Below are 26892 nucleotides of genomic sequence, written 5' to 3' on the forward strand. Positions count from 1 at the left end.
TATTAGTACTCGCACCATAATGTTGTGGAACAAGAATGGTCTTTCCAAGAGAGTATCCAAGAGTTAAAACCAACACATTTAATTTTAGCAGCATGTTTAGGGCTTTTTTATTTCATAAACCACAAGTCTTTGTGTTTGAGCATCTCTCATGTCAACTAATTAGGCTGCTGCCACTCTGTTGGGGCAGCTAATTGGGAAACTTAGAAATAACATGAGTATATTGATTGTGGACACTGGGGAGATTTCTGGATTTACAGTATTTATTTTCAATTAAATGTCTTTCTCTATGTAGACAGTGATTCCATCGGGATTTCGAGTGGGGATGAAGCTGGAAGCCGTAGACAAGAAGAACCCAACTTTCATTTGTGTTGCTACGGTAACAGACATGGTGGACAATCGTTTTCTGGTTCATTTTGACAACTGGGATGAGAGTTACGACTACTGGTATGATGTTTTTGTTTTGTATCCCAGCGAGACATATCAGAAATGTGTTAGCTTTAAGCAGTATTTTCTGTGATACTTTCCAGACTGTCAATACAGTTACCATACCAACTTTTGCTAGATTTGTAATCATGGCCACCAAAGTGTGTCTCAGTGGCAGACTGGAGGAATCAAAGTTTACATATCATGTTGCACATAAAAAATCTCCAGAGATTGTGTCACGTGAGTGTTCTCTTGTGCTGATACATCTGGAGCTGTGGATTAATTTCTCATTTCAGTTACATACCGTGGCTGAGGTTGATATATTTAGCGAAGAATATGGACCATGATAATGTGACTAATTTTGCTTGGAGTTAGGTTTGCATATATTTGTAAATTGAAAGAAATGCTGTATTTTCTCATAAGGTTCTTGAACCACTATGTTGTTCAGACCAAACTTAGCCATCTTCTGTAAAGCATCAGGATAGTGGCAAAACCCGCTTTTAGTGTTTTGTGTTCCGCTTTGCTCTGGAGATTGGGATCCTGGTATCCTGACCTGTGTAAGAGATGACCCTTCTGCATATTGTATTGTAGAGGTGCTTTGTGTATCTATATGAAAAGTCAGTGGATGGGATGGATGGATACTAGAAACATAAAGATCCTGAAGGAAATTCAGGCTTTGTCTGTCACAGGGCAGATTTGTATTTGCACTTGGGTCTTATTTTGGAAGATAGTTTAGATAACTTAAATTCTTTGAAGACTAAGTTACTGCAGAACAGTTACAGCATTGTAAGCCTATGTCTGGGATTCAGCAGTGGCAACTTAATTGTAGGGCTGATCCTGTGAACATAAATGAAGAAAGTTTTCTTCATCTGTATTTGATGACTGCTTAGGCACTATGTCAATGAGAATGATGTAAAACTGATGTAACTTTAAAATTTTGTGAGTCCATCTCTTGAAAAAATGATTGAATGGGCTACATGACAAATAAGCTGTAGGAGAACTAAATTATTGAAACAGCGGCGAACAGTGAAGTCAGGAACTGAATATCAAGATAATAGGCCATATGAGTCAAAGACCAGAAAGACTAGTAATTATGTTCATGAAGAAGTAACTCAGAATATACATTTCCTCTACAAAGCAGCAAGAAAGTGTGGACTGGGAAAAGGTATTCTGAATTTCTTGATATTTAAATGCTCACTAATAAAGTTACGCCATTAATTAATCATGAAAACAGCAGTTAGGCAAAGTTTTTATGGCAAACACAATGCAATATAACCTGTAGTTTGTTCAGAGGTAGCATAGGTATCTCTCTATGATATTGCACTATATATGGCAGACATACTGTGCATTTCAGGCTTGTTAATAGTCCCATGTCAACAAGGAAGTTTGTCCACCAATCCTCGCAGAAGAGGGAAAAGCTGTTTCTAAGTACCTAACCAGGCATTACATTTTTGCAGTTGTAGTATTCTGAAGTGGGTTTTCTGAATTTCGTATGTAGAATACATGAAATAATATCTTCTTAAAGGATAAGGGAAAATGGAAGTAAAATATATAGGTGTTTGAGAGATGACTTGAGCTGTATTTACTGAAGCCAAGCTGAAGATTTTTTTCTTTTGGTGAAACTGTAAAATACCTTCCTGGAAGAAGCAAGAAAATGCTGCTGGAAATACTCTGCATGAAAATTAGGTTCTGAGTGGCACGGCCTACCTCTCTGCATTACTGTGACAGAGAATAAGAGTGAACAGAGGAGGAAGGAAAGAAAATGGGAGAAAAGAACAGCAAATGAAAATAGCAGTGGAATGACCAACTAAAAGAGAGCCTGAAAATGCATCCTGAATGCATCCCACTTAAATTTTTAATTTTAGATACCAGGTTTGTAGGTTCCTTAAAATATCTTAGGTGCGTAAGTTTCACATCTACCAACTGGTGTTTGTAACTAAAATGGAAAAGTTCTCTTGGGATTATCCAGAGTGGAGCCTCACAGTTTCCTTGTGTCTATGTAGAAGTTTTAATCTCACAATTATAGTGAAGGAAAAATTATGTATTTATTTTATGCAGTTGATTATTACAAACATATTACAAACAAGAACGGGGTTTTTTTCTGTATACCTTTTATGTTTTAGTTTGGGTAGATTGAACTTTTCATTGAGTACAAAAATTCTTTCCTCTTTTGGATAATTAAAAGACAGTTGACTGATTTTACTGGACTTCAAGCAACAGAAATCTATTAGCATCACCTAAGCTTTTTTATGCTTCAGACCATCAGCCTGAAGATACTCTTTTTGACTTTTTCCTGAGCATTAGAAAATAAGTTAGTGGTTGAGAATAAGAATGCTGTCTAGAATTAGTCATTACTACAGCCCTTTAATGCGTGGCATTGATACTTCCAGTGTATTATAGATCCCATTAAATTGTCCTTTGACGGTGGCTTTTAGAGGGAAGACAAGTGAACAAAATTGACAAATTTAAGGCTTTCCTTCAGGAAGGACAATTTTGACCTACCTGACACAAGCCATCAGGTCGTTTCCATCTATCCCATCTTTTTTCATGAAACAAATAATACTTCTTTGAGAGCCAAAGGCATTCCCTCTGAGTGGAATTTCCAAAATTACTTACGGTTGTCTGAATCTGGAGATAGAATTTGGGAATCTTTGGGTATGTCTGAACTATGAATTACCTACAGGTCCACACTGGAGTTCAGTTCTCCATTCTCTTGCATCTGTTCTGTTTATACACAGACTTAGATCACCTCAGCTTCCTAATTTTTTTGTGACCAAACCCAAACACAGGTGAAGCTGTGCTAGCTCATTGCTGCTTGCCCACAGGAGAGATGGAGTGATGGCCGTGCTGGGTCAGGGGGCCCTGCTTGCCTTTGTCCTTGCCTTGGGCTGAACTTCTCCTGCAGAGAAGGCACTACGGTCAACTTTTGGTAGCAGCTTACTGGAGCATTGAGAAAGTACGATGTCCCATGCTTCACTTGCCATTCTGTTCCTGTCCGTCTTGTCTAGAAAAAATTATTTCTAAAGTGCCTTGTGAAGACAAATTGGCTTTTGATTTTTCTGAACCATTTTCTGACCTGTATGAGTTTTGGAACAGGCTGGATTTTGGTGTGAGACTAAGAGGCCAGTTCTGCTCTTCCCCAGCATCTGCTACTTTGCTAACAGCCAAGTCCTTAAAAGTTGTGCTCTGCTTGCTTAATTTTTGAGATAATTAATTTTGCTTCAATCTCTTTTTGAAAGGAACAGTGTTTTTGAAGGGGTTGTGTTATGTCAAAAAGAAGATAAAACAACCTTAAAGAATCATGAGTCACAGTGCATGCTTTAAACTATTTAGATGGATAATGGACTGTTATCTGACCCTAAAGCTCTAAAATTTCATGAAAATTGTGATGCAGCTGTCTGATAAGACTTTAAATAGAAAATTGGGTAATCTGGCTTGCTATACCACCTCTGGGCACATACCATAACCTCATGGGCCACATTTTGGGAAGTCCTGACCTAAAATAATGCCAGTCGTCAATTATGAAGTATTCTTCACTTATGCACTAGATGGGGCTGCAGGATGTGGTTTTTTCTTTCTTTCTTTCTTTTTTTTTTATTTATTCTTTTTTAATGCACAGTTAGATGACTGACATCTCACAATCGAGAAGTTGTAGAAGTAGCATTCTTGAGTGCATATTATTATTTATGAGTATAATGCATGTGTGTATGAGTGGTTTTGGATAGATAAGATTTTCATTACAGGTCGGATCTATATTTAATAAAATGAAAATACCAAAAGGTTTGTTTCCCCAAAAGGGAAAATCAGAAATTATTTCAAAACATTAAAAGCTGTATAGCACATACAGCTTATTTTAAGGAAAATATGGTTTACTAAATAAAAACTCTGTCCAGATCTTCAGGTGGAGACCCATTTGGGAAAATACTTTTCTGAAAGAATTGAATATTCATTTTTTTAAACAGCAAGCATTATCATCCATCTCTTTTGATCTGAATTTAGTGGGCTGTATATGTGAGACAGATTTTTGGGAAAAATGTAACAGGACAGTGTGAAAGTGACCAGTAGAAAAATACTGAGTCTTCTTCCATGTCTCAGTTTCCCACTGGGCCATGCTGTGCTGCCGTGATTTGAGGTCTGTTGAGCTGTACATGTGTTGCTTTCCTGCAGAGTGGTGAACGCACCAGGGGCTCACGTTGTCACCTGCCCTCAGCTTTCCTTACTGCTGAGCTTCCTCCTGGCCTTTTGCATCATGTAGCTGTTCCCTGCTTCGCCATCTTTTCTAAGATGTGGTTAAGCTGTCCATAACTCAGTGGAGCTACCGCTCATTCTGCCCTCTGCGTGGTTCTTTTAGGGGTTCAGGTGGCACGTTCTTCTGCTTCAGCTTGCTGGATTAGCTTCAGTTTCCAGTGTGGGTAATAGATGTCTTTTTCTATCTGCATGTTCTTATGCAATGGAAAGAATGGATTACAAGTGGCATGAATTATGAGTGTTGGTCTCTTCTGCCAAGTAATAAGTGATAGGATGAGAGGAAGTGGCCTCCAGTTGCGCCAGGGAAGGTATAGATTGGATATTAGGAAACATTTCTTCACAGAAAGGGTTGTCAGGCATTGGAACAGGCTGCCCAGGGAAGTGGTGGAGTCACCATCCCTGGAGGCATCTAGATGTGGTGCTTAGCACATGGTTTAGAGGTGGACTTAGCAGTGCTAAATTGACAAGGTTAGACTTGATGATCTTAAGGTCTTTTCCAACCTAAATGACACTACTAAATGTCACTACTGCACTGCTTGGTGGAATGTGGTGTTGCTCCAGTGCTGTCCAGGGGCAGGTAGGTTTGGAGGTGCAAAATTCTTCACCTCCTGCTAGTGGTGGTAGCCTTTTTTGGCCTAGCCAGCATCCTTACAATTCATGGATCATCATGTTTTATGAAGCGCATGAGCCGGGTGATCTGCCTTCTGTTTTGGAACAAAGGCAATAAAAAGCTGTGGGACGTGGCAAATTGGTTGTGAAAAGTCAGAGTAGCCTTTAGCATTCCAGCTGACAAGTCTTGGGCTTAGAGTGATAGACTATTGTTGTTTTTCCAAACTAGATAATATGTCCATGAAATAACACACATTTAAGCATAATAGCTTTACTTTAAATTGTGTGTGACTTTTACTGATCTCTACTTTTTATCGTTAAATGGACTGTTAGAAGCTAAAATGCTGTGTGAAATCAGTAGGTAGAGATGGACTGTGTGATCTGGTTTTGCTGGAACAGGGATTTTGTGGTGTTTTTTTTTTTTTTTTTTCCTGAGGCCACCATGGTTACAGAAGTTTCTTATAGGCTTATCTGTAATGACTGGCTTTTTCTTTTAAAGCAAATAAAAATGTTGTGGAAGTTTTATAGTGCTATTTTGCAGTGCTGTGGTGTGGAGCACTAGTTGCTCTGTGTTCTGTGTTTGCTCCCATTGCTGCAATGTAAGAACATCTTCTAGGAGTACCTCTTTCATTGCAACATACCTTGGTCATTCGATGCTTCTTGAATCTTCAAGGCCAGAATTGTGTGCAGTGGCATTTACTTCTCAAAATTTTATAAAAATGTGTGTTCATACTATGCTTGAAAAAGCAAAACAGGACAAACACATTGAGAAGGTTTGTCCTGATAAGTGTTTTTACATGTCTGGCACATTATTTTAAGTATAATACTGATAATACCATAGTGACTTGTGAGAACGGATCTTGTTCCCAAATTTAACTCAGGAGAGTATACATGTTACTCTGCATCCTGATGGTTGATACATTGACTTCACAGAGGGATTAAATAGAAACTGGATCACAATGGGTGTTTCAGTGTTTTGTGCCATGATTATTGTATATGAACTTTCCAGTGCAGAAGGATACCTCATCTGTGTAAAATTCTTCCATGTAAAACTCCAACTTGAGAACTATAGGAGAAGGGCTGCCTCCCTTGCGCGTTAGCTTCACAGTTACTGTAAAGAGAAAGGAAGATAACATAGGAAGCGTGAAGTATTCACCTTTTGTCTTGATTTGTTTGGGGCAGAGCATTTCTAGGAGTCAGATGCTGTGTTATAACATGGCAAAATTATCACAAAAGTGCTTTTGCTTCCTTTTATTAATGACAACTTCAGTGATTTAGAAAGTACCTAGTGTGATACCATAAATACTAAATACATACAGTATAGCTTTATATATCGTAGTAGGACAAAAGGTTGGTATTCTTGAAGTGAATTGAATCCTTGGCTATTGTCAGGACCATTACAGAGTCTATCAAAGGTAGGTTTATCTGCTAGAAATTGATCTGTTTGGCATCATTACAAAGAAATACTAGCAGAGCTCTTTCATACATAAAGCCACAAGATAATTGTAGCGCGTCAACCAGTATTTTTCATCATTAGTGTTTGACTCTTTTTAGGTGGAAGGCTGGAGAAGTGCTTCTTGTGAGGCAGTGCTGCTGAGGCACCCAACCTGCATTTCTGTTGTTGAAGTACATCCATACTGAATTTTAAAGTAATGTAAAATCACTTTTTAGATTAAAAAAAAAAAAATTACTGTTATTCTGTGTATTCTTTTATGCAGCACAGGTTTGAAACTGCGATGTGACTGTAGCCCAGGGTTTAGTCTACAGTCTTTTCTGTGCTGTGTTTCCTTTTGCAATCCTTAAAACATGTTTGTGTTCAAGCTCTGCAGGCCCAGTGTTTTGATCTAAGCCTTAAGACTTTAGGCTGTCTGCTAATTTACCTTCGACTTCTTTTTCTGTCAGGCACAGTTCATTGCACCCTCTTAGGTATTACAGATTATAAACATGTGATATTTTTTAAAAAATATAAATTAGTACTGCTAATTAAGGGAGCTTAATTAGTATGAACTTCTCACATGATCATACTTTCTGGGTAGATGCAGATAATGACTATTTTATAACAATCAGGGAGGGCAGACCTGCTGTTCAGGTATTTTGCATTAGTAACTCTTGGGCTGAGTGGAAAGGGGGAGAATACATGTTACTCTCCAGCCTGATGGTTGATACAATGACTTCACAGAGGGAGTGAATAGAAACTGGATCACAATGGCTGTGTCAGTGTTTTCGTGCCATGATTATTGTATATGAAGTACATGTCTTAATGCATGGATGCTTTCTGCTTGTCGTCTTTTCATGATGCACTGGCGAGGCCCCATCTTGAATACTGTGTTCAGTTTTGGGCCCCTCATCATAAGAAAGACATTGAGGTGCTGGAGAGTGCAGGGGAGGGTGACGAAGCTGGTGAGGGGCCTGGAGCACAAGTCTGATGAGGAGCGACTGAGGGAGCTGGGGCTGTTTAGCCTGGAGAAAAGGAGGCTGAGGAGAAACCTTACCACTGTCTACAACTACCTGAAAGGAGGTTGTAGCACGGAGGGTGTTGGTCTCTTCTTCCAAGTAACAAGTGACAGGACAGAAGAAACAGCCTCAAGTTGTGCCAGAGGAGGTTTAGATTGGATATTAGGAAAAAATTCTTCATGGAAGGGGTTGTCAGGCATTGGAACAGGCTGCCCAGGGAAGCGGTGGAGTCACCATCCCTGGGGGGGTTTAAAAGGCATTTGGACGTGGTTCCTAGGGACATGGTTTAGTGCTAGAGTTAGGTAATGGTTGGACTCAATGATCCTGAGGGTTTCTTCCAACCGAAACAAATTAAAAAAAAATTGCTCAGTGTTTGGAAAGCAGCATTCCTTCAGCAGGAGGGAGAGAGGGTGTTTCTATCTAGACTACCACTTGGCTGCTTCAGCTTTGTTTTTTGATCCCTCCCTGTCGAATGAGGAATGAAGGCCTCAACTACTTCAGCTTACTCAGGCTGCAGTTTGTTGGCCTTTGTGGGTCTTTGGAGTAAGGCACTGGGCTTGTGGCCACTGGAGAGATGGGATTCTTCAAGAGAGATAGCACATAGCTGGGAATATGTATTGTCAGCTACTGAAACACCTTCAGGGTTAGGAAACAGTGGAAGAGAGAGCTACTGCACTGTAATATTTGATTTATCTAACTAAAGAATAAGTTTGGTGGAACAGGCTCCTGAGAGAAGTGAGGTCCCTAAGGACAGATATACATGGGAGTTACATGGTTACCCCGTTTCCCCAAAAATAAGACCTACTCCGAAAATAAGCCCTAGCAGGATTTTTCAGGATTTTTGAGGATGCTCAAAATATAAGCTCTACTCCAAAAATAAGCCCTAGTTACAGTTCATAAAAAAGTCAATTTAAATAGTGTCCAGGCAGCTATACACGTAAAAAAGTAAGCATCTTTTGGAGCAAAAATTGATATAAGACCCTATCTTACTTTTGAGGAAACAGGGCATATATGAGTTTCCAGCTAAATGGAGGCAGTGTGTTTGCATAGAGTAGCACAGTACCATGAGGAGTAGTGCTAGCTTTTTGTGTCAGCGTGATGTTCCTTAGTCACCCTGACTACATAACTGCTATCTGCTTCTTTAAAAAGCACTGTTAATTCTTCAGCCAACTCAAAACCAATCATTAAATATCCATGTGGAAATAGGAATGGTACATGTTTCGTAACAGAGTCTGACGGCTTTTTACATTTCTTGTAGATCAGTCTTAATTTTTGGCTTTCCTAATGAGTAATAATATAATAATTATAGAATGTAGTATATACATTATCTATTATATATAGTATATGTTATATTGTACATAATGTATTATGTTATGAAATAATATAATTATATGTAATAAAATTATACGGTTCTACATATAATAGTTAAATAATACTGAATGTTTAAACAGTTTTTCTCTCATCTGCTTTTATATCAGTTATGGTTTTGCAGTGGGGGGGGGGGGGGGGGTTTGTATTGCTAAAAGAATTTGATAGCCAGCATCTACTGCTGCTTTCTTCTAAGCATGATGTGACTGAACCAGTGAGCACAGTGAGTGATCTCTCTTGCCTTGCTTCAGACAGATGCCACCACATGTCAAGTGTAGCTTACCCTGCCTCCATTAGTCTTCTGTGGTTCTTGTGGCATGCCACAGGCAACAGCATTAGTGCAAAATTTGATGCACATTACAGAAAATATGGGAAGTTGTTAGTCCCTTGAGTAGGAGAGTTTGATCAGCTTTTTTAGGGCAATTTGCATTCTTGGATCACTGATTAGTTCTAGATTCTTTCAGGCAGTTTGGGGCCTAAAATGCTATTTCATTCTGTTTTGCTGACAGTTTTTCTCAGATATCCTTTGCTTTTGTGCTGCTGGGTTATAACAACATGTTTATAGCTCAGGATCTGGTTTTCAATTTTTACTTGTTATTGACAGTGCATTGCAGTTAGACATGATTTTCTAATCTGCCCCCAGGTGCAACTTGGGTTGTTAATCAAGGTCTTTAAGCTTTTGGTTTAATGTTTTGGTCTTGGCATTGCGAAGCCCCGTCTGTGTTCTTGCAACCAGCCAACATGTTTCTACCAAGAGTCTCTTATGTGTCAGGTTTTCAGCTCCAGTGTTATAGCTTCTCAATGGAGATGTGCCACTGACTTAAAGGACTTGATTTTTCAGTCTTCCAGTGAAATTGTAAATAAAACCTTGTGCTTGTTTAGGTGGTAACAAGTCTTTCTTAAATGTGTTCATATCTTCAGGTTATGTTTGCAGTTTAAATGGGAGTTGAAGATGTCATAGGTTATTTGGAATTTGTTAAATATTTTTTGTATGTCTTTTCTAAACATAATAGAATGTCTGAAGGACTGCATTATTAATTGCCTTTTTTCTCTGCCTCCTCCAGGTGTGAGGCAGCTAGCCCACATATTCATCCTGTTGGATGGTGTAAAGAACATAAAAGAACTCTCATCACCCCACCAGGTTTGTGTCTTATTACACATCTGGAAAATTTAAGGAAATTCTAGTCACTAGCAGCATTAAAACTTACAATAAGCTTATTGTTACCTCTCTTGAATTTTTCTTTCTGCAATTAGGAACTGGTATTTCAGAAGTTCTAATTTTTTTTTACAGAACATGATATATTGAAAGTAGAAGTACAATATATTAAGTATGCAAATGTATGCTGCTTTAGTAAAGAGACATCTGTCCACTAAAGATACCCCTTGGCATCTGAACAAGTTTGTATTTTTGGCTGAATGTATTCACTTATTCTAAGACTCACATTGTGAAAATGCTGATAGAACAAATTCCAGGTGTGTGAGATTGTTGCATAAGAACATCTTCACGTGAACTACACATGCAAGATAATGGGTTCGTGAGAACATTGCCTTACATGATCAAGGAATCAAACTTGTAAGGGTTCTTTGCAAGGGAGGAAAACACAATGAGAGAGACAATACAGAAGAATGAAAGTGTATTCATTAGTATGAAATACAAGACCATCACTGTTTTTCAGGACAGTCGTGTATAGCTGAATAATCTAAATGCCCTATTGCATAAAGTGCCATCCATGGTCTAAGAACATGGAAAATATCAACTGGTTAAAAACAATTTTGGCAGGAATTCTAATAACCAGCAGTCTTGAAAAGTCATAAGCAATCCATCTGTCAGGAGGTTAATTAAAGCCTACTATTCAGTAAAACCCCTTTTAAAACAAATCAAATTTGGTTCTGTTCTGTTCTAGATTATGAATCAAAGTGTTTAAACTTCAAGTTAAACTTGTAGTGCAGCGTGAAGGTGGACAGGCACTGACTTTAAGAGCAAAGCTGTCTCTGTTTTTCTTGCATAAAGTGCAAACATGACACTTTCTCAGAAAGACAACATCTTCTTTGATGATGTCTGTAAATTATTCTTGTAGTAAATATCCAGGCTATTTGTTTAGAAATTTAGTTAGATTCAGTAAAAGAATAGCAAGTAGTCAGGTGTGCTTTACTGTGGTACAAAGTTACCACTGATTAGATAGTGTTTGCCAGTAAATTACTGTTTATAAACTACAGGACTAGGCTTATAATGAATGAATTAATTAATTACTTGAATGAATTTCTTGAATGAAGTGGACAGATTTTTCCAGTTGGCATTATTTATATTCTCATATCCAAAGCAGTTGTGACTTTTTTCTGCTAGCTACTCACTGTTGTATATGAGAAGATTGTTGGTTTTTGTGACCTACATGGTGAATGTGTCGGAGACAATTTACGATAGCCTTTCTTGTAATCATTTTATAAATCTGAAGCACAGATCAGAACAGAATTTTAGTAGTGTTGGGCATTGTGTAAATTAGACACCAGTTTTACTGTTTGCATTGCTATGTTTAATTTATCTCATATTTTTTCTGTGACAGATTATCCACATGCTAAGCATTTTTCTTGGGAGAAGTATTTGGAAGAAACCAGTTCATTACCTGCACCTGCACGGGCTTTTAAAGTGGTGAGAAAATGCTTATTTTTTGCATGCCTTTAAGTGCATATAATTAATTAGTTTAAGAAGAGAATACATATCTGGTGTTCCCATGATTCCAAATGTATCCAGTTAATTAGTTGCATAATAGGCAGTTTATTTTTATGCAAGTTTGCAGTTCACTGTTAGAAATCAGATAATTATTATAAATCACTATTACTTTATTATTTTAATCATTATAAATGGGATTAAATGCAATAAAATATTACTAATGAATGTAATTTGCTATGGGAAATTACTGCCTGGTTATTAGAACTAATGAGATAGCTACTGAGTCATCATAACATATTTTGAACATATATATTTCTATCTGTACATTTTAAAGGGTGCAATAAATACAGTGAGAATGTAAAAATGGTTGTAGGGAGTTAGTCTGGTTGCCCATCTAGTCCATTGTCTCTGACAGTAGCCAAGAGAGAGTTTGTATTCAATACCCTTCGGTGGAATTTTTTTTTTTCTGTGAGCTTGCGACTAGGGCATGGGGGCAGCATCCACAGGCAGCTCCCCAGCTCAGCTATGGTGTTTGTGGGCAGCATCCTTTTATTTCAGCTTTGCACTTGCTGGTTTCTTTCAGTGACACACATCTTTCTTGAGCTCTTAGGATTTCGGTGAGGAAAGTGGACCTGCAGAAAGGGTTGCAGTTAGGAGCCAGGATCAGATGGCTGGGAGCTCCCAGCCCCTTGTCTCAGAGCACGCTGAAGCTGGTTTGCCTTGGCTTTGCAGATTAGGGTCACTAATTCTGAATAACACTTTGCTAAGAGCTGAATTAACAGAAGCAGAAATGTGGTGCTTATAGCAGTTCCTGGGGTTAATTGATCACCAGAGTTTATTACTGATCTGCCATTTATCACCCCAAAATACAGGGTGTTTCAAGAAGGTGGAACTCCTTTGAAATCATTATATATTTGTTATTTGGTCCATCTTTTTGAAACACGGTGTACGTCTGGCTTAATCATGTGTCTCAATCTTACGTTCTCAGCAAGAGTACTCGGAGCAAGAATTAGGAAGGTACTTGGTTGTATCTGAGAGGTGTGCCCTTGGCAAAACAGTGGAGGGCTGTGACCTTGACTACATCGAGCTAAAAGCAAACATTTTCTTTTTCTCATGGTGCATCCATGTTTTAATTTCTCCCCCTGGGATTCAGGGAACAGCCGCCCTGTGGGGTTTGGCAGTGAGAATGCCCCAGTGGTGACCCACAGGGTCAGCTGGCTGTGTCTGCATTGGGAAACTGGAGAGGACATGCCGCAAGCGCACAGGCACCTACAGCCTTAAACTGGGAGAGAGAGCACTGGCTGGCATGGCTCAGCACTGTTACAGAAACCATACTGGCACATTGCGGCCAGGGATGGTGTGGGTTCCAAAAAGTCACACAGACAAGTCTGTACGGCTTTGAAGATGGAGGGCAAGGAATCACAGGATCATAGAATGGTTTTGGTTGGAAGAGACCTTCAAAGGTCATCCAGTCCAACCCCCCTGCAATGAGCAGGGACATCTTTAACTAGATCATGTTGCTCAGAGCCCCGTCCAGCCTGGCCTGGAATGTCTCCAGGGATGGGGCATCCACCACCTCTCCGAGCAACCTGTGCCAGTGTTTCACCACCCTCACTGTAAAAAAATTTTTCCTCATGTCTCATTGGAATCTCCTCTCTTTTAGTTTAAAACCATTATGTCTTGTCCTATCATAGCCAGCCCTGCTAAAAAGTCTGTCCCCAAGGAGAGTGTGACTGCATGGGAGTCAGCTCATCTCTGCCTTTTGGTTTCATAGCCAGAGAAAATCTCCTCCTTCCTTTCTGTACTGACATAATGGTAACCATATTAATGCTAATTGTGATAAATAAGCAAGCAGATTTAATGGGAATAAAATGCTGGTTATGTTGGAGTTTTGGTGAAGTCATCCTGAGACAGTCACAGTATTTTATATTGTATTGTGGGAGAAAATAGAGTTCTTAAGCTACAGCTGAAGCAAAAACACTGATGTTCTGGAAAGTCTTAGAGGGACAGGCACGTTATTTTCCTGGAAATCTGAAATAAAAAGCCTAACATCTTGCGCATATCTTCCTTTAAAATGGAAGTAGCTTTTACTTTAGATTTCATAGCTGTAGATGGCAAAGATAAAATCTGATACTCCTAACACAGACACCTTTTTGCCAAAAGAGCAACACAAAACAGATATTTGGTCCTGTTTGTTCTGAGTATTTACTGTTATGCCATGTTGTGTTTTCAGTAGAAGACTGAAGAATAAGTGTTTGATCCACAAAGCAAAAACTCATACTAAAAAATACAAGTATGCTTCCTGTAGAAAATTTCATAGACATTTCAGGCTGCTGGTATGTAATACTGCATTGAAACTGTTGGCAAAAATCTCTGGGAAAACTTCTCTAGACAATTTAAGGACAAACAACAACAAAAAAACCAACCAAACAAACAAAAAGACAGAAAGAACCAAACCAAACCAAAATCCAAAACAAAACCCCCACAAACCCTAAACAACTGATTTAAAATAAAGCTCCCTACTTCCTTGCTTGGAAGGATTCAGTGGAGAACCTGGAATCCCCAAGTAGTTACTTTGTTTCTCTAGTTTAGCAGCACTGGTTTGAATCACCTTTTTATGCTTGGATTTGTTGGAGGAGGAGGTCAAGTTTGAGAAAATGAAAGCAGAAAATTTGCTGTGGATTTTGTATATTTTATAGTTGTGTGAGATTTTGGGGGTTTTCTTCTGTTTCACATAACATTGTTCTTCTTTTCTAGAAACCTTCACATGGCTTTCAGAAAAACATGAAACTTGAAGTGGTTGACAAGAGAAATCCAGTATTTATTAGAGTAGCAACTATTGTAGATACTGATGACTACAGAATAAAAGTAAGTCTCTCTGTATTACTGTGCTATCCTGCTTGAGTGACTGATGAGTGCTTTGTAGAACCAAAATCCTATACTTGTAAAATTAAGCACAGGAAGAAATTAGTCACATTGCTGTGTCCTGCTAAGCTTTTTGCTGATTAATATGCATATAATTCCTTTGCAAGAGGTTGTTCTATTATCCTCTTAGTTAAAATTTGCTGACGTAGGTAATTAGAGAGCAGAGTTCAGTATGTTCGAAAATTGCTTTGGGAATAGTTGATATATAAACCAGTTGTCTATTCTATCAAGAAATGTGATGATTTAATATCAAGTGTCACAGAGCTGCTGTGGTATTTGTATTAGGGCCCAGAAAATATTTGGGCTAGGTTAATTGAATCTGTCTCTATAAACTTCCAGGCAGAGGAGAGAGATACAAGGGAGATATGAAAAAAGAACCGTGATCTCTTGTGCCTTGTCAAGGAATTCTGCAATTCTGAAGTTTATATTAATTATGGTTTTTAGATTGCATTAATTAGTAATGTATTTTTAAGAAATTCCAGTTTTCCAGAAGTTGTATACTTGAACTATTTTTCTTTTATTTTACGAAACCAGATTACTCTCTGAAGCCCTTAACCATTAGAAGGGCAGGCATATTCCAGAGATCCAGTTAGATGGATATGAAGGATATTTGTGTTTGCAGTTGTACAGATTTATTAGGCATGCATGGTATTTCAAGCAGAAATGCAGCTGGCATTTCATTCTGAATTAACTGGTGGTAGGGAGTCATCAGAAACAATGTCTTCACATTTACACGTTTTCTATCTAAACTTTAGGTTGGTCATGCAAAAAACCAACCAAACAAAAAACCCAAACCAAACAAAAAACCACCACTGAACAGAAACCCCCTTTCATGCCTAGTGTATTAAAATGTCAGGATTTGTAGCTTCTAGGGTGATAATTTGACTCTGTAGCATATGTTGAAAGAGCTCTGTTGGTATGTATCTGTGTGTATGTGCATCCACATGCATGCATGAGAGATCTGAGCTATTTACTAGTACAGAGGTCAAATAAGATTTAGCTTTCCCCTGAAAAAAAAAAAAGCATGTATAACCATACTGGTGAATTCCTGGGAAGTCACATACTTAATTTTCTCTTCAGTTTCAGCTCCTTATCTTGCCTAGTCTGATTTTAGTAAAATTGTTACCAGTATGTTGGGGATTTGGGGGTTATTTAGTGGATAAATGCCATTTTTTAGGCCTTGGCTTACCTGTTATTTTTAAATCCTGTTCAAACAAGAGATTAGAAAATGTTTGGATTTTTTTTCTTTTTTTTTGAGAAAAAAGGCAGGAATTCATGCTTAATTGAAGTATCAATGCTTTATTCCTGGCATTTGAGCCTGATGATGCAAGACATAGTAAACAACCAAATGACACCTCTCTTAGTGAGAGTGTATCTGGGTCCAGACCTAATGTACATATATTTTCTGTGTAACATTGGTAGTTGCCTTAGAGTGACTTCTCTAATGGACATGTCATTTTCAGAGATTACTTAAAGAAACTTTATAGAATTTTTCTGATCTAAAATGTATTGTTCTCCTTTTTTTATTTTAGGTACATTTTGATGGCTGGGATAGTATTTATGATTATTGGACTGATGTAGATAGCCCTGATATCCATCCTGCGGGCTGGTGTACAAAAACCGGACACTCTCTTCAGCCCCCACCTAGTAAGAGAAATCACATTATAGTGTAATTATGTTAAAAGGCACGTGTACTGTGCTATCTTCTTCCATGCCAGTGCCATCCAAGGAGGAATAGCAACTAGGATATGCAAAATAATGTAAATGTGACATTCAGTGCAAAATCAACGGTCAGTAATTAATCACTTTTTAGTAGATAGCTTTGTTGAGTCTTACTGTAATGGAAATACCATGTTTCTCTGTATCTGTAAGAACCACAGGCAAAGCCTGGAGATAAGGATCTGTTATATAAAATCCTTGCCCTCCCAAAGCCAGTGGCCACACTGCTGTGGCACTCTGTAGGGATAAGGTATCACTCTTAAAATCTTATGTCCACGTCCTCTTGAAGGTTAGTGTGCTTTTTGGCTCACAGGAGACTGCACTGAGAAGCCACTCCTTGCAAGTGCTGTGGCAAACCCTCAAAACCAGCTAACTTCCTTTTCTTCAGCTGAGCAAAGAGGGGTTAATGGTGCCCACGTTGAAGAGAAAGCTAACAGAAGCATTCTACCAATAATAATACTGTATTTACCGGCTTGCCATCTCTAGGGATTTTGTTTTACTTGTTCGAGTGGGAGGTCTGTCATAAATGAGACTGAAGGTTGCAGGGAGAAGAGGCTTTGTGTTAAGGATATCCCTACCTGTGCCATTGTGCTTCTGGATAATGGTAGCGAAAACACTTTAGCCAAAGGTCGAACAGATGATTTTGAAGCGAGTGCTCTTCTCTGGGATTGTTCTATATCGCAGCTCTGAGGTATGGTTTGCACAAGTGCTGAGTGTTCACAGATGTAACTGAGATGAGAAAGAGTTGTGCTTGAAAATAAGAAATGCTGAGCAATGCCTAATACTCTGAAAAAATTACATGTAAAATAACTGGGATAAGGCACACACAGACTGTGTGAATATGTTACCTGAAAATTTCTGTACCTCAACTCAGCATCTCTAAAATGTCAAGAAGAAATGTTTCCTGTCAAGAGCGTGATGGGAGTGTATTCATTAGTTTTCTGAGCACTCCAATGGTACAGTGATGACTGCCTGTTAGGAACTTAATCATTCTGCCTTCAAAGCAGAGTCTGAATAGAGTGCTGTAAATGCCAAAGCACAAAGTGAATAATGAGGAAAAGATAGGGTGCTGCATATCTTCTTAATCCGAGATGTGCATCCTGTGTGCTGAATGAAGTAGCAGTCTGGTGGGAAGAAGTATTGGTGACGTAAGTAAAAGTTCTATCATATGGCAAAAGAGCAGAATAAGGTTGTGACATTTCTATTACCTGAGATTGGAAATAAAAGAAAAAGTCTTAGGCTAGGTGGGAGTATAACGTACCTAATTTCAATTTGTTGGAGGCATTGAAAGAAACAAAATACAGCTGCCCATCACATACTACAACACGTCAGCTCATCTAGGTGGTGGTGTAGGAGGCACTGTTCATTTTTTCTAGCGCAGGGGTGTCAAACTCATTTTTGCCGGGGGCCACATCAGCCTCACGGTTGCCTTCAAAGGGCCGAATGTAATTTTAGGACTGTCTAAGTGTAGGAGTAGTTACATTTATACTTACTATATACTTGCTTATATACTTACTGTATGCTTACTATACTGTAATGAGTTTGACAGCCCTGCTCTAGCATATGACTGGTGGAAATCAGTTTTTTATACTAGTTAAACTACGAAAAAGAAGATGGAGGGAAAGTGTCTATTAAATAAAAAAAGAATAATTAACTGCATGAATACAATTAAAATAAGATGATTACTAAATAATATATTCTTCCAACAATGTGACTTTGTATTATTACTGTAGAGTATGGTATAGAATATTAGAGAAGTATTAATATTGTATCCAAGTAAGTTAAAGGGCATTTTGAGTTTTATGGAAGTGTTTCAGAAGGAGGGAAGAAAATATTTTGCAAGACACAATATTTTTTCCTCAGTCAGTAGGGCAGTCCTTTCAATGATGCGCTCCAGATCCCTATCTTTAACACCAGAAGTTTTGTGGGAAAGCTACATGATGTTAGCAATATTAGTCTAAAGCAGTCATCATAATGGTCTTGTGTTCCCAGTATTTATGTATTCATAGTGTTTTATCTTAAGATATAGTGAAATTGTCATGATGGATGATGACCTTTTGGTAACAGTTAGGGAGTTAAGAGCCATGTGTTGGTGTTGATTTTAATATTGTTTCACGGTGATGCAAGCAGCAGCTCCTTGCATAAGTATGGACAGCCAGTTGCAGCTCTTTTAAATTACATTTTTAGAGAGGTTGAATTTAAGTGAAGAGGAACATTTGTAAGGAGCTAGTTTTTGCAAAACCAGACCATCAGTGAGGCAGGACCTCCTTTTACTAAAGTGTCCCTATGAAGTTAACTCTTCCTCTGAGTCCACTAACTTATGTTATAAGCATCAATTTTACGTAAAGGTAGAAAAAAATAAAGTTCTCTGTTCTCTCATCCATTAGACCATTTTAAAGCCTATAGAAGTCTTTGGACTTCAGTGTAGTCATAGTGTTGCAACATTAGCATAGGTGGAACATTGTTAAAAATGCTTGTGGTCTGTCCTAATTATACCTAATAATTCTCCTTTCATTATCCACCTACGAGCAAGAATCTATCTTTCATGTAGGAGAATTTATTTAAATAGACCTTTTTATGTCAGTATTGTTATCTGTAGGGGGAGATACAAATTCATGTACTCATCATGTAAAAAGCGGTGCTGGCAAGACAGTGCATGTTTGCAGATGTGCAGGAGCTGTTCTCAGTTCCATGTACTGGAGTAGACCTGTCTCTCACTTGCTATGAAACTATGGGTTATATACTGTGTTTGCTTGAGCGTCCAAAGCTAGTTTAGACAGCTACATGCTTTAATGTCTCTGCAGGCATCATTGTTACAGGTTGATGAAAATCAGATAGACATATAAGTTCAAATAAGTAAAATGCCAAAAATCTCCCGATGACTTGTGCTTCTTAGTAGTATTTTCAGCCTTTGTTTTCACATCTCATTCACTTGAGCTAGAAATGGGTCAGTACCCATTATGAACCCTGTCTTCGGAACAGCAGGGTAACTTACTTTGTCTGTGCTCTTGCAACTACAGGTAGTTAATAGGAGAGAAATTTAAAGTCATACGATTCCTCCAAGTTTTTCCTTCTTTATATAGATGTAGCTCCCCTGTAGAGATTTACTCACACAGAATAAAATTATTTCTCCAGTGGATTAGCTTGTTTGAATCTCCATCTTGCTTTTACAGAATGCATTTATAAAGTACTTTAAAATTAGATTTTGTTTACTTATTTCTTCTTCATGTTTACTATGATACTCTGGTATTCCTGCATATTTGTTTGACTTAAAGATTAGATACATTTTTAAAAAATCTCATATGTAATTTCCCCTGACATGCAGGTCCCTTGGAATTGGTGGAAGCTTTAGAGCATGGAGGGTGTCCCACAGCAGGATGTAAAGGAGTTGGACACATTAAAAGAGCAAGACATATCGGCCATCATAGGTATGGGCTATGAAACTAATTTTATTCTTTCAATTGGTGATGTGTGCACATGGGGTTTTTTTAATTGCTGTTCACAAGAAAACAGATCCAAGCTGAAAAAATATGAAATCTTGTATACCTCAATATGCAATGATGTCAGTTGCCATGGTGAGCACGCTGAAATAAACATTAGCAATCTAACTTCATTTCACCAGGGTGTGCTGAGATAAGATTTGTCAAACATCATTTTTTTGTCACAATTGATAGATCCAGCTGCTCTGTATTTGATTCCTATGAGGATTCCTCGGCTTTCTGGTCAGACTGAAAAATGTTACACACAGATAGGTATAAAGCAATAACTTTTGAGCCTTCTGAAATACAAGGCCACTGATTTTATTATGGCTTGGATGTTTTTGTTCTTCTTGGTTGGTCGGGGTGAGGATTTGCTTGTTGGCTTGGAAAAATACTAAAAAGGAAATTCCAATTGATGTATTCCCAAATGACAGCCTGAACAACTTGCTGTTTATACTCCGTGTTTCTAAAGATGCTTTTGTTAGTACTTAAGAGGTTGCCATCCTTCAGTTAGCATATGGTAACCTGCTGCGTTCATATTCTTAGTCCACATGTAAATGTGAAGTAAACTAGACTTGCCTGAAAAGTTTCCTGGCTGCTTAGATGAAACCTATTTTATTTCATAGTCCAGTAGACTGAATCTTGCATGATTTATTAATGTACCTAATCTGTAAGGCAATAACTTCATATTCAGAGTATTATCTTTCTTATCATGTGCTGTCTCAATTACTTAGAATCACATGAATATACCCATTCTCAGCCCAAGGCTGACATGTAAAAAAAAAAAAAAGAAACAATAAGTGAATGTTTGAGAAAAGTTTTTAATTTATGATCTCTCTAAATAAACGTTGGCACTAAAGCTTCTACTGTTTCACAGGGAAAGGATGAGTAAGAGCTACATGTCTAGTTAGTTCATGTAGCCTTTGCTTTTGTAACTATATTTTCCTTGGTATTTGAAGTTGTTATACTTACTCATCCTGAATATCAATAAAAGAAATAAACTCATGGCAATCTATTGTGGTTTATTTTTACTATGGTCTTAGCAATCCTATTATTTGCACATTAAGTGATAGTTCTAGGGGATAAAAATGTAACAGAAGAGAGAGATTTGTTATTTATCTGGAGTTTACAGCCTGGAGGTTCTGGTTCACCCCCAAAATTCTAATGTGGTACCATCACTTTTTTCCTGAATTAACCAAGACATTTTGAAACTGGTATAATTATCCACGTCAGGTAGCAGTTGCTTGGCTCTTTTATCTTGGCAACCTTGGAGTGTATTTAACTGTGCTTATCTTTTTTTTCATGATGAGGTATGATGTCTGTCTGCAGCATAAATGCCTGTGTGCAGAAAAGATGATAATTTAAAATGCTAAGTAGTTCTGAAATAATTTTGAAAGCTTGTTCCTTAGGAACCAGATGAAAGCCTCAGTGATTAATTATGTACTGGGGTTAAAGCATTTACTTTTTGGAAAAGTTGATGATAATAAGGACTTGGTATCTATCACCAGTTGATCTAGGGTTTTCTGCTGTGCAGTTGAAACTGAGACTGATGTGCAGGTTGGAGCATTATGCAGATCACCTGTGTTTTTATGATTGTGAATTGTATGCTGTCTGATGTTTAATGTATGCAATGATTTTCAAGCTCAAGCAGTAATGCAAAGCAGCCAGTTGTAAACAGGTCATTAGCATTTTGGGTCCACTCTCCAGGAACAAAGATTTTTACCAGAAACTTTACACGCATTATGTCTAAGTTGAATTGAATGTGTCACAGAGGAGACCATGTTGTAAGAGAACTGCAGCAGAGAAATGCAGGAAACCTCAGCTCAGCAGAATGTCACATCTGTTTGTTCAGTGTCTGCTGAAGTAATTCTCATCTGGTTTTGATACCAGTCTGAAGTTTAATTTTATCTTTTATGTAAGGTCATTAGCCCCAGCCAAATCTGCTATAAACTACTCTTGAGTCAGGTTTAGACTGTTGAAGCAGCTTTCTCCTAAAAAAGAATGCTTTGATGCTAAACATTGTAAATTGTGAAAGAGAATATTTGTATCACTTGTTTCCAGACTAGTTAAAAAATGTTTTCATGAAGTCAACTGAAGATGTCACTTACCAAAAATCCACCAGAAAAAAGAATACATCCCCTAGATGTTGTCAGGACCCTTTTGCTGAAGTTTCTTACTACTCGCATATCACTACCAGCAGATGTGGTCATTCGAACATAGACTACCGTATATGAAGTCTAATCCATCAGTTAATCTGTTTGTTTAACCCATCAGGGAAGATCGTTTGAGCAAATCTTGGCAAATTTTCCTGGAGCTGCCATACAACCTCATCCCCTGGCAGTGATGAGGAGCTGGGGTTGGTAACATTTTCAACCAGTACAGCTAAACCAGGAGACTTCTCTGTAGCTTCACACAGGTTTGCAAATATTCCAAGCAGTCATAAAGACTAATAATCTATATTTTAAAATACTTTAGTATTAACTTTCTTTTACCAAACAGAGTACCCTACTCCTCTTCTTCAGGTTAAGGGGGAATTCTGGCTTATGTTCTCTTCTGATGTTAGGCGTAGCTGAGGCTGATTAATCCAGTTGGACTCTGTACTTCAGAAACTTCGCATCCTGCTAGAAGACAGGACCATCTCTAGTTGTCTGGAGAAGGCTAAGGTCTATGATCACCCATCAGCAGCCCAGTTTATCCTACTACCCTTGAACTTCAGAGAAAAAAAGATACATGTGTAACCCTACCTAGAGATACATCTTGAGAGTGATAGAAGAGCAGTTGCAAAGTAACCATGGCTGATAATGTAAAACCTCTGTTGTCTTGAAAATCCCAGGTCTGTGATCCCAGGAATTCTTCAGAATGGTATACAAGAAGTAGTAATTAGTGTGTGCGTTTTTCCTTATTGATCTTTGCTGATTCGATAAAAACAGCAGCGTATTTTAATGCTGAATTTTTACTCAGCCTATGCAGGATTCTGGAAACAGTGGCTCCTTTTCCTCAGAAAAACATGTTATGGACATGGGTATTGCCAACCACTTGCTGCCATTTCAGTAGGATGCCAAGTGTGCAGCAGAAAGCTCATTGCTGTGTTATGTTGATCCTTCAGCATTTAGAGGTGGCTGATTGCTCTCGTGTGCGGGGAAGTCGAGTGGTGTTAATGTGAATATTTGTTTACTGAAACGTGGGTTGAGCCTGCTGAAGCAGCTCAGATGATAATTAAGTATCTTCGTGTTGGACTGGTTTCAAAGCTGTGCAGCAGTGCTGGAGGGTATACAGCCCTGTCAGATGTAGAGCAGAGGTTTCAGATTGGTTGCCTACTGCTGCTTCTGCTTCTCGCTGTGCTCCCTGTGCCTCTGGCAGACCGTGGCACCACCAAGACAAGGACATCTCAGCATTTTGGAAATTGGCTTCTGAACTTCTGCTGTTTTCAAAATGGTGTGCTAAGGCAAACTTCAAGCTGGAGCAGAAATTCAGGTTTAAGTTGACAGAAGAGTTAAAAATCCTGATTTAATACACAATAACTTGAACATCAAGACTTCCGAACCCTTGAGATGAATTATCTCCAAAAGTTACCATCCTGTATAAATCGAGTACTTCTGTTATGTAGGAATAAGAAGATTGATTTTTTTATTCTTTGTAGTAGACAAGTTAAACTGAACCAAAGGCTGGAGGCATTGAGATTCAGGAGGATTTACTGATTGATCCGAAGCCATGTAACTCATACACAGGTTCATTCATGCCATGTTTTGTTGAAACAAAGCTACTGGTGGAAACCTTGAGGGTTCTTTTTGTTGCCTCAAGTAATAGTAACATCAAAGGACTGTCAAGGATTTTTTAAAAAATTATACAAGAACTGGAATGATAAATTACAAAGAAAAAGTCAATCTAGCTTTGTAAAGTATTGTTAATATTATAGCTATTTTTGACTGAAATTGTCATTCAACTTCTGGTTTTCCAGAAAATTAAAGGAAGAGGCAGTAAATGGGCAAGTTCTAATGAAGGACTGAATTTTGAGGCTTTTTCTTGTTTTTTAATTTAAAACATATTAATGGTGTTGGCCATCAGAAGACCTGCTGGAGGTGAAATTGTAATGTCACATTTCGTTGTGGTGTAAGGCTTGTTTAACAATACACAACTGAAGTTAAATACCACATAGGTAGTGTTTAGAGACAGCCCTCTGACTGCTTAAGAACACTAAGCCTCAAAACACCCCTGTGAGCATAGGAAGCCAAAAGAACATTACATGCTTTGCCTTATAGCAGTGGCAGAACTGAGATGAACCAATATGTTCCTGAGTTTCTGATAACTGTATTTCATCACAGTGGTAGGAGTTTGTCACAGCAAGAACTTAAATCCCACTAGCATTGGCTCCTTAAAGCCTTTCTCTGAATAGAAGCCTGTATCTTTCATCTTGTAGTTCATTTGAAAGGGAAAAAAGACATAATTGTGATAAATGCAGCAATATGAAGAACTGAGAATATAAAATAACTGTCCCCCTTTTATTCTGCATCTTTCAGTTGATTTTTTTGGTTCTTTTAAGATGTCTGGCAGAGGCTAGTCCTAGAACAGACAAAACCAGTAGGTTGAAAAATAAATATAAGTAGAGGGATATAGAGAAATCTGAAAGAAAATGCCAAATTCTGCATTAGGAATCTGAAATAAAAGTTACATGCTCCAAGTTGAATTTCTCTTCATATATTCTGTTCTATGTCTTTAAAACATTTTCATTAACAAGAAATACCCTGTTTCAACTGTAGCACTTTAGAGTCCAGCCCCCCATTTGCTCTATCTTATTGTCCTATGTAAGCTTCTGGTGCGAAGGTTCTTACGGCAAAAACTTCAGTGCCTGTGTCTCAGAGGAGATTCAAATTCAGTACAACTATACAAGGAATAAAAAAAAAAAAAAGTCCATACCGTCTTGCTTTCAAATGAACCAACTGACAAAATCAGCCATGCTGTTGGACGCCTGTGTCAATAACCCCAGCAAGGACTGACTGATGTGGCCTGTGTAGCCTGAAGGAATTTTTGCCTTTTATGCTAGTGCTGAGGGAAATGTAAATTTCCACCAACTTTTTGTTTATGTTGGTAGGACCAAAATTAGATTACTAATATTGGTCCAATCTCGTGATAGGAGTCAATTCGTACACATTGTGGATCCAAAGCTTCATCAATAAAGAAAAAGGAGCCCTGCTCTAGCAGGTGGGTTGGACTAGATGATCTCCTGAGGTCCCTTCCAAGCGCAATCATTCTGTGATTCTGTAATATATGACATATTTTAAGGCCTTTTTAAATTCTGTGCTTTGTAAAACAAATACGATAATGAAATCTGTTTTCTATTTAGATTTTGTAATTTGAATGTGGCAGGGTGTATGGCCGACAAGGCAGACTTGTTTATATTAGACAGTTCTGTTTGAAAATCATGCATGTAACAATCAATGAAACAAATACAACATTGCAGTAGTTTATGAAAAGGCAGATAGTTATATTCTTGAAAAGAAAATAAACAAAATCCCAGGACATGGGTTTTTTACATTTTACTGTTGTAGAGGTCCTTGTAATAATACAAGTGAGTAGGAAAGCATAATTTTAGTTTATAGTTAGTGTTGTGGCTCATGAACTACAAATAGAGTGTAATGTTTAGTACAGCCTCTCCTATATCTTAAGTAGAGACTTGAAAACTGGGCATGTTGTTATTCACTGTTGTGTCATATATATACCTTTCAGAATTTGGGATATTATTTTTGAAGTGTGAGTAACTCATAGCCTGACTAATCAGTTGAACGTTGCGTTACATTCTTCTAAAGACAAAATCCTAGTTCAGCCCAGTGTGATTTGTGTTGCTGTTCTTCCCTTTCCTACCTCTTGCGGAAGGTATGACTTTCATATTTCTTAGAGTAATATTTGCAAGTCATTACCAAAGCACAGTGTCAAGTTCTTTCCTTCTGTAATTGGAGTGTAGTGAAATTGCATTTGTATGATGGGAAAGACTGTGCAAATATCGCAGTCTTTCAATGGAATATCACAAAACAGCGTTTGCAAAGATGGGGCATTCACAGCAGTGAGAGGATGCGCAGCATTTCGCAGACTGTGCCCTTGCAATACAGCTTCTGTGTGGACATTGCATTGTAGAAATACCCTCCTTTCCAGGAAAAAATAACCGTGGGAATATGATTTTGCTTGGAGAGAGGTGAGTATAGTCAAGGCACTCTGTATATTATAGATAAAAACCATTAGAGGTATGAGAGAGCAGGCTAAACATTCATCAAGCAATTTTCTAGACTGCGTGTTGTAATATAAATTAACACAATTTGTGTTACATAAGTGCTGTCAAAAGGTAATCTGAAAAACATTCAGGTTGAGGTTTTTAATCACTGGATTTATTCACATTTTAAAGTATGACCACTTATTGCATGTTTTTCTAATCTTCTTTATACTAATTACGATTGCATCTGCTCCTAGAAAACTGGTCTCTGATGTCAGTAAAGTTTCTGACAATAACGAGGCATTTGTCTTCTTCAATTTCTAGTGCAGTCACCTGCCCGTATTCGGAGATGAACCTGAACAAGGAAAGCCTCTTACCTGACCGGCTGAGCGGGGAGATGCCTGCGGCCAGTCCTGTCCCCAGGAACAGAAAAGTGGAAGCAAGTGAAAGATCCACCTCTCCTGTAATCAAGTAATTACAATTGAAGCGATGTCTGTGACTAACAGCAGTACTTCATTTCCATGTTCCTCAACGTAGTTGGTGGTTGTGTAATGGCTGAATGGTTTCAGAAAGGCCTGTCTATGTTTCTGCATTTTCATTTAGAGGGAAGAAGTGGTTTCATCAGTGCTTATCAAAAAGGCCACTGAGCTGTCAAAGACTGATACTGATTTGACTATGTATGATTTAACAAGAGTTCGGTTTAATCTTCAGTGTAACTATCTAGACTACTAAGTGGTTAACTGGAATTTAAAATGGATTGTTTGCCAGTTGGTTTCACTTAAGAAAATGATTTATTT

At 38.1% G+C, this 26892-nt stretch overlaps 1 protein-coding gene across 11 annotated transcripts in view; it reads left to right on the plus strand.

Moving 5' to 3' along the window:
* Positions 1-26892, plus strand: part of L3MBTL3 (L3MBTL histone methyl-lysine binding protein 3) — an 81316-nt gene that overhangs the window by 38765 nt on the left and 15659 nt on the right. For all 11 annotated transcript variants that reach the window (XR_010605926.1, XM_065631215.1, XM_065631208.1 and 8 more), the window contains 7 exons: positions 293-444; positions 10167-10243; positions 11664-11749; positions 14528-14638; positions 16228-16342; positions 19740-19842; positions 26420-26566. Coding sequence is in view for 10 of the 11 variants with exons in the window: in XM_065631215.1 (XP_065487287.1) it covers positions 293-444; positions 10167-10243; positions 11664-11749; positions 14528-14638; positions 16228-16342; positions 19740-19842; positions 26420-26566 (791 nt within the window). In the remaining variant the exon portion in view is untranslated. The remainder of the gene's footprint in view (positions 1-292; positions 445-10166; positions 10244-11663; positions 11750-14527; positions 14639-16227; positions 16343-19739; positions 19843-26419; positions 26567-26892) is intronic.

The sequence above is a fragment of the Caloenas nicobarica genome, chromosome 3 (assembly GCF_036013445.1).
Source record: "Caloenas nicobarica isolate bCalNic1 chromosome 3, bCalNic1.hap1, whole genome shotgun sequence".
NCBI lineage: Eukaryota > Metazoa > Chordata > Aves > Columbiformes > Columbidae > Caloenas > Caloenas nicobarica.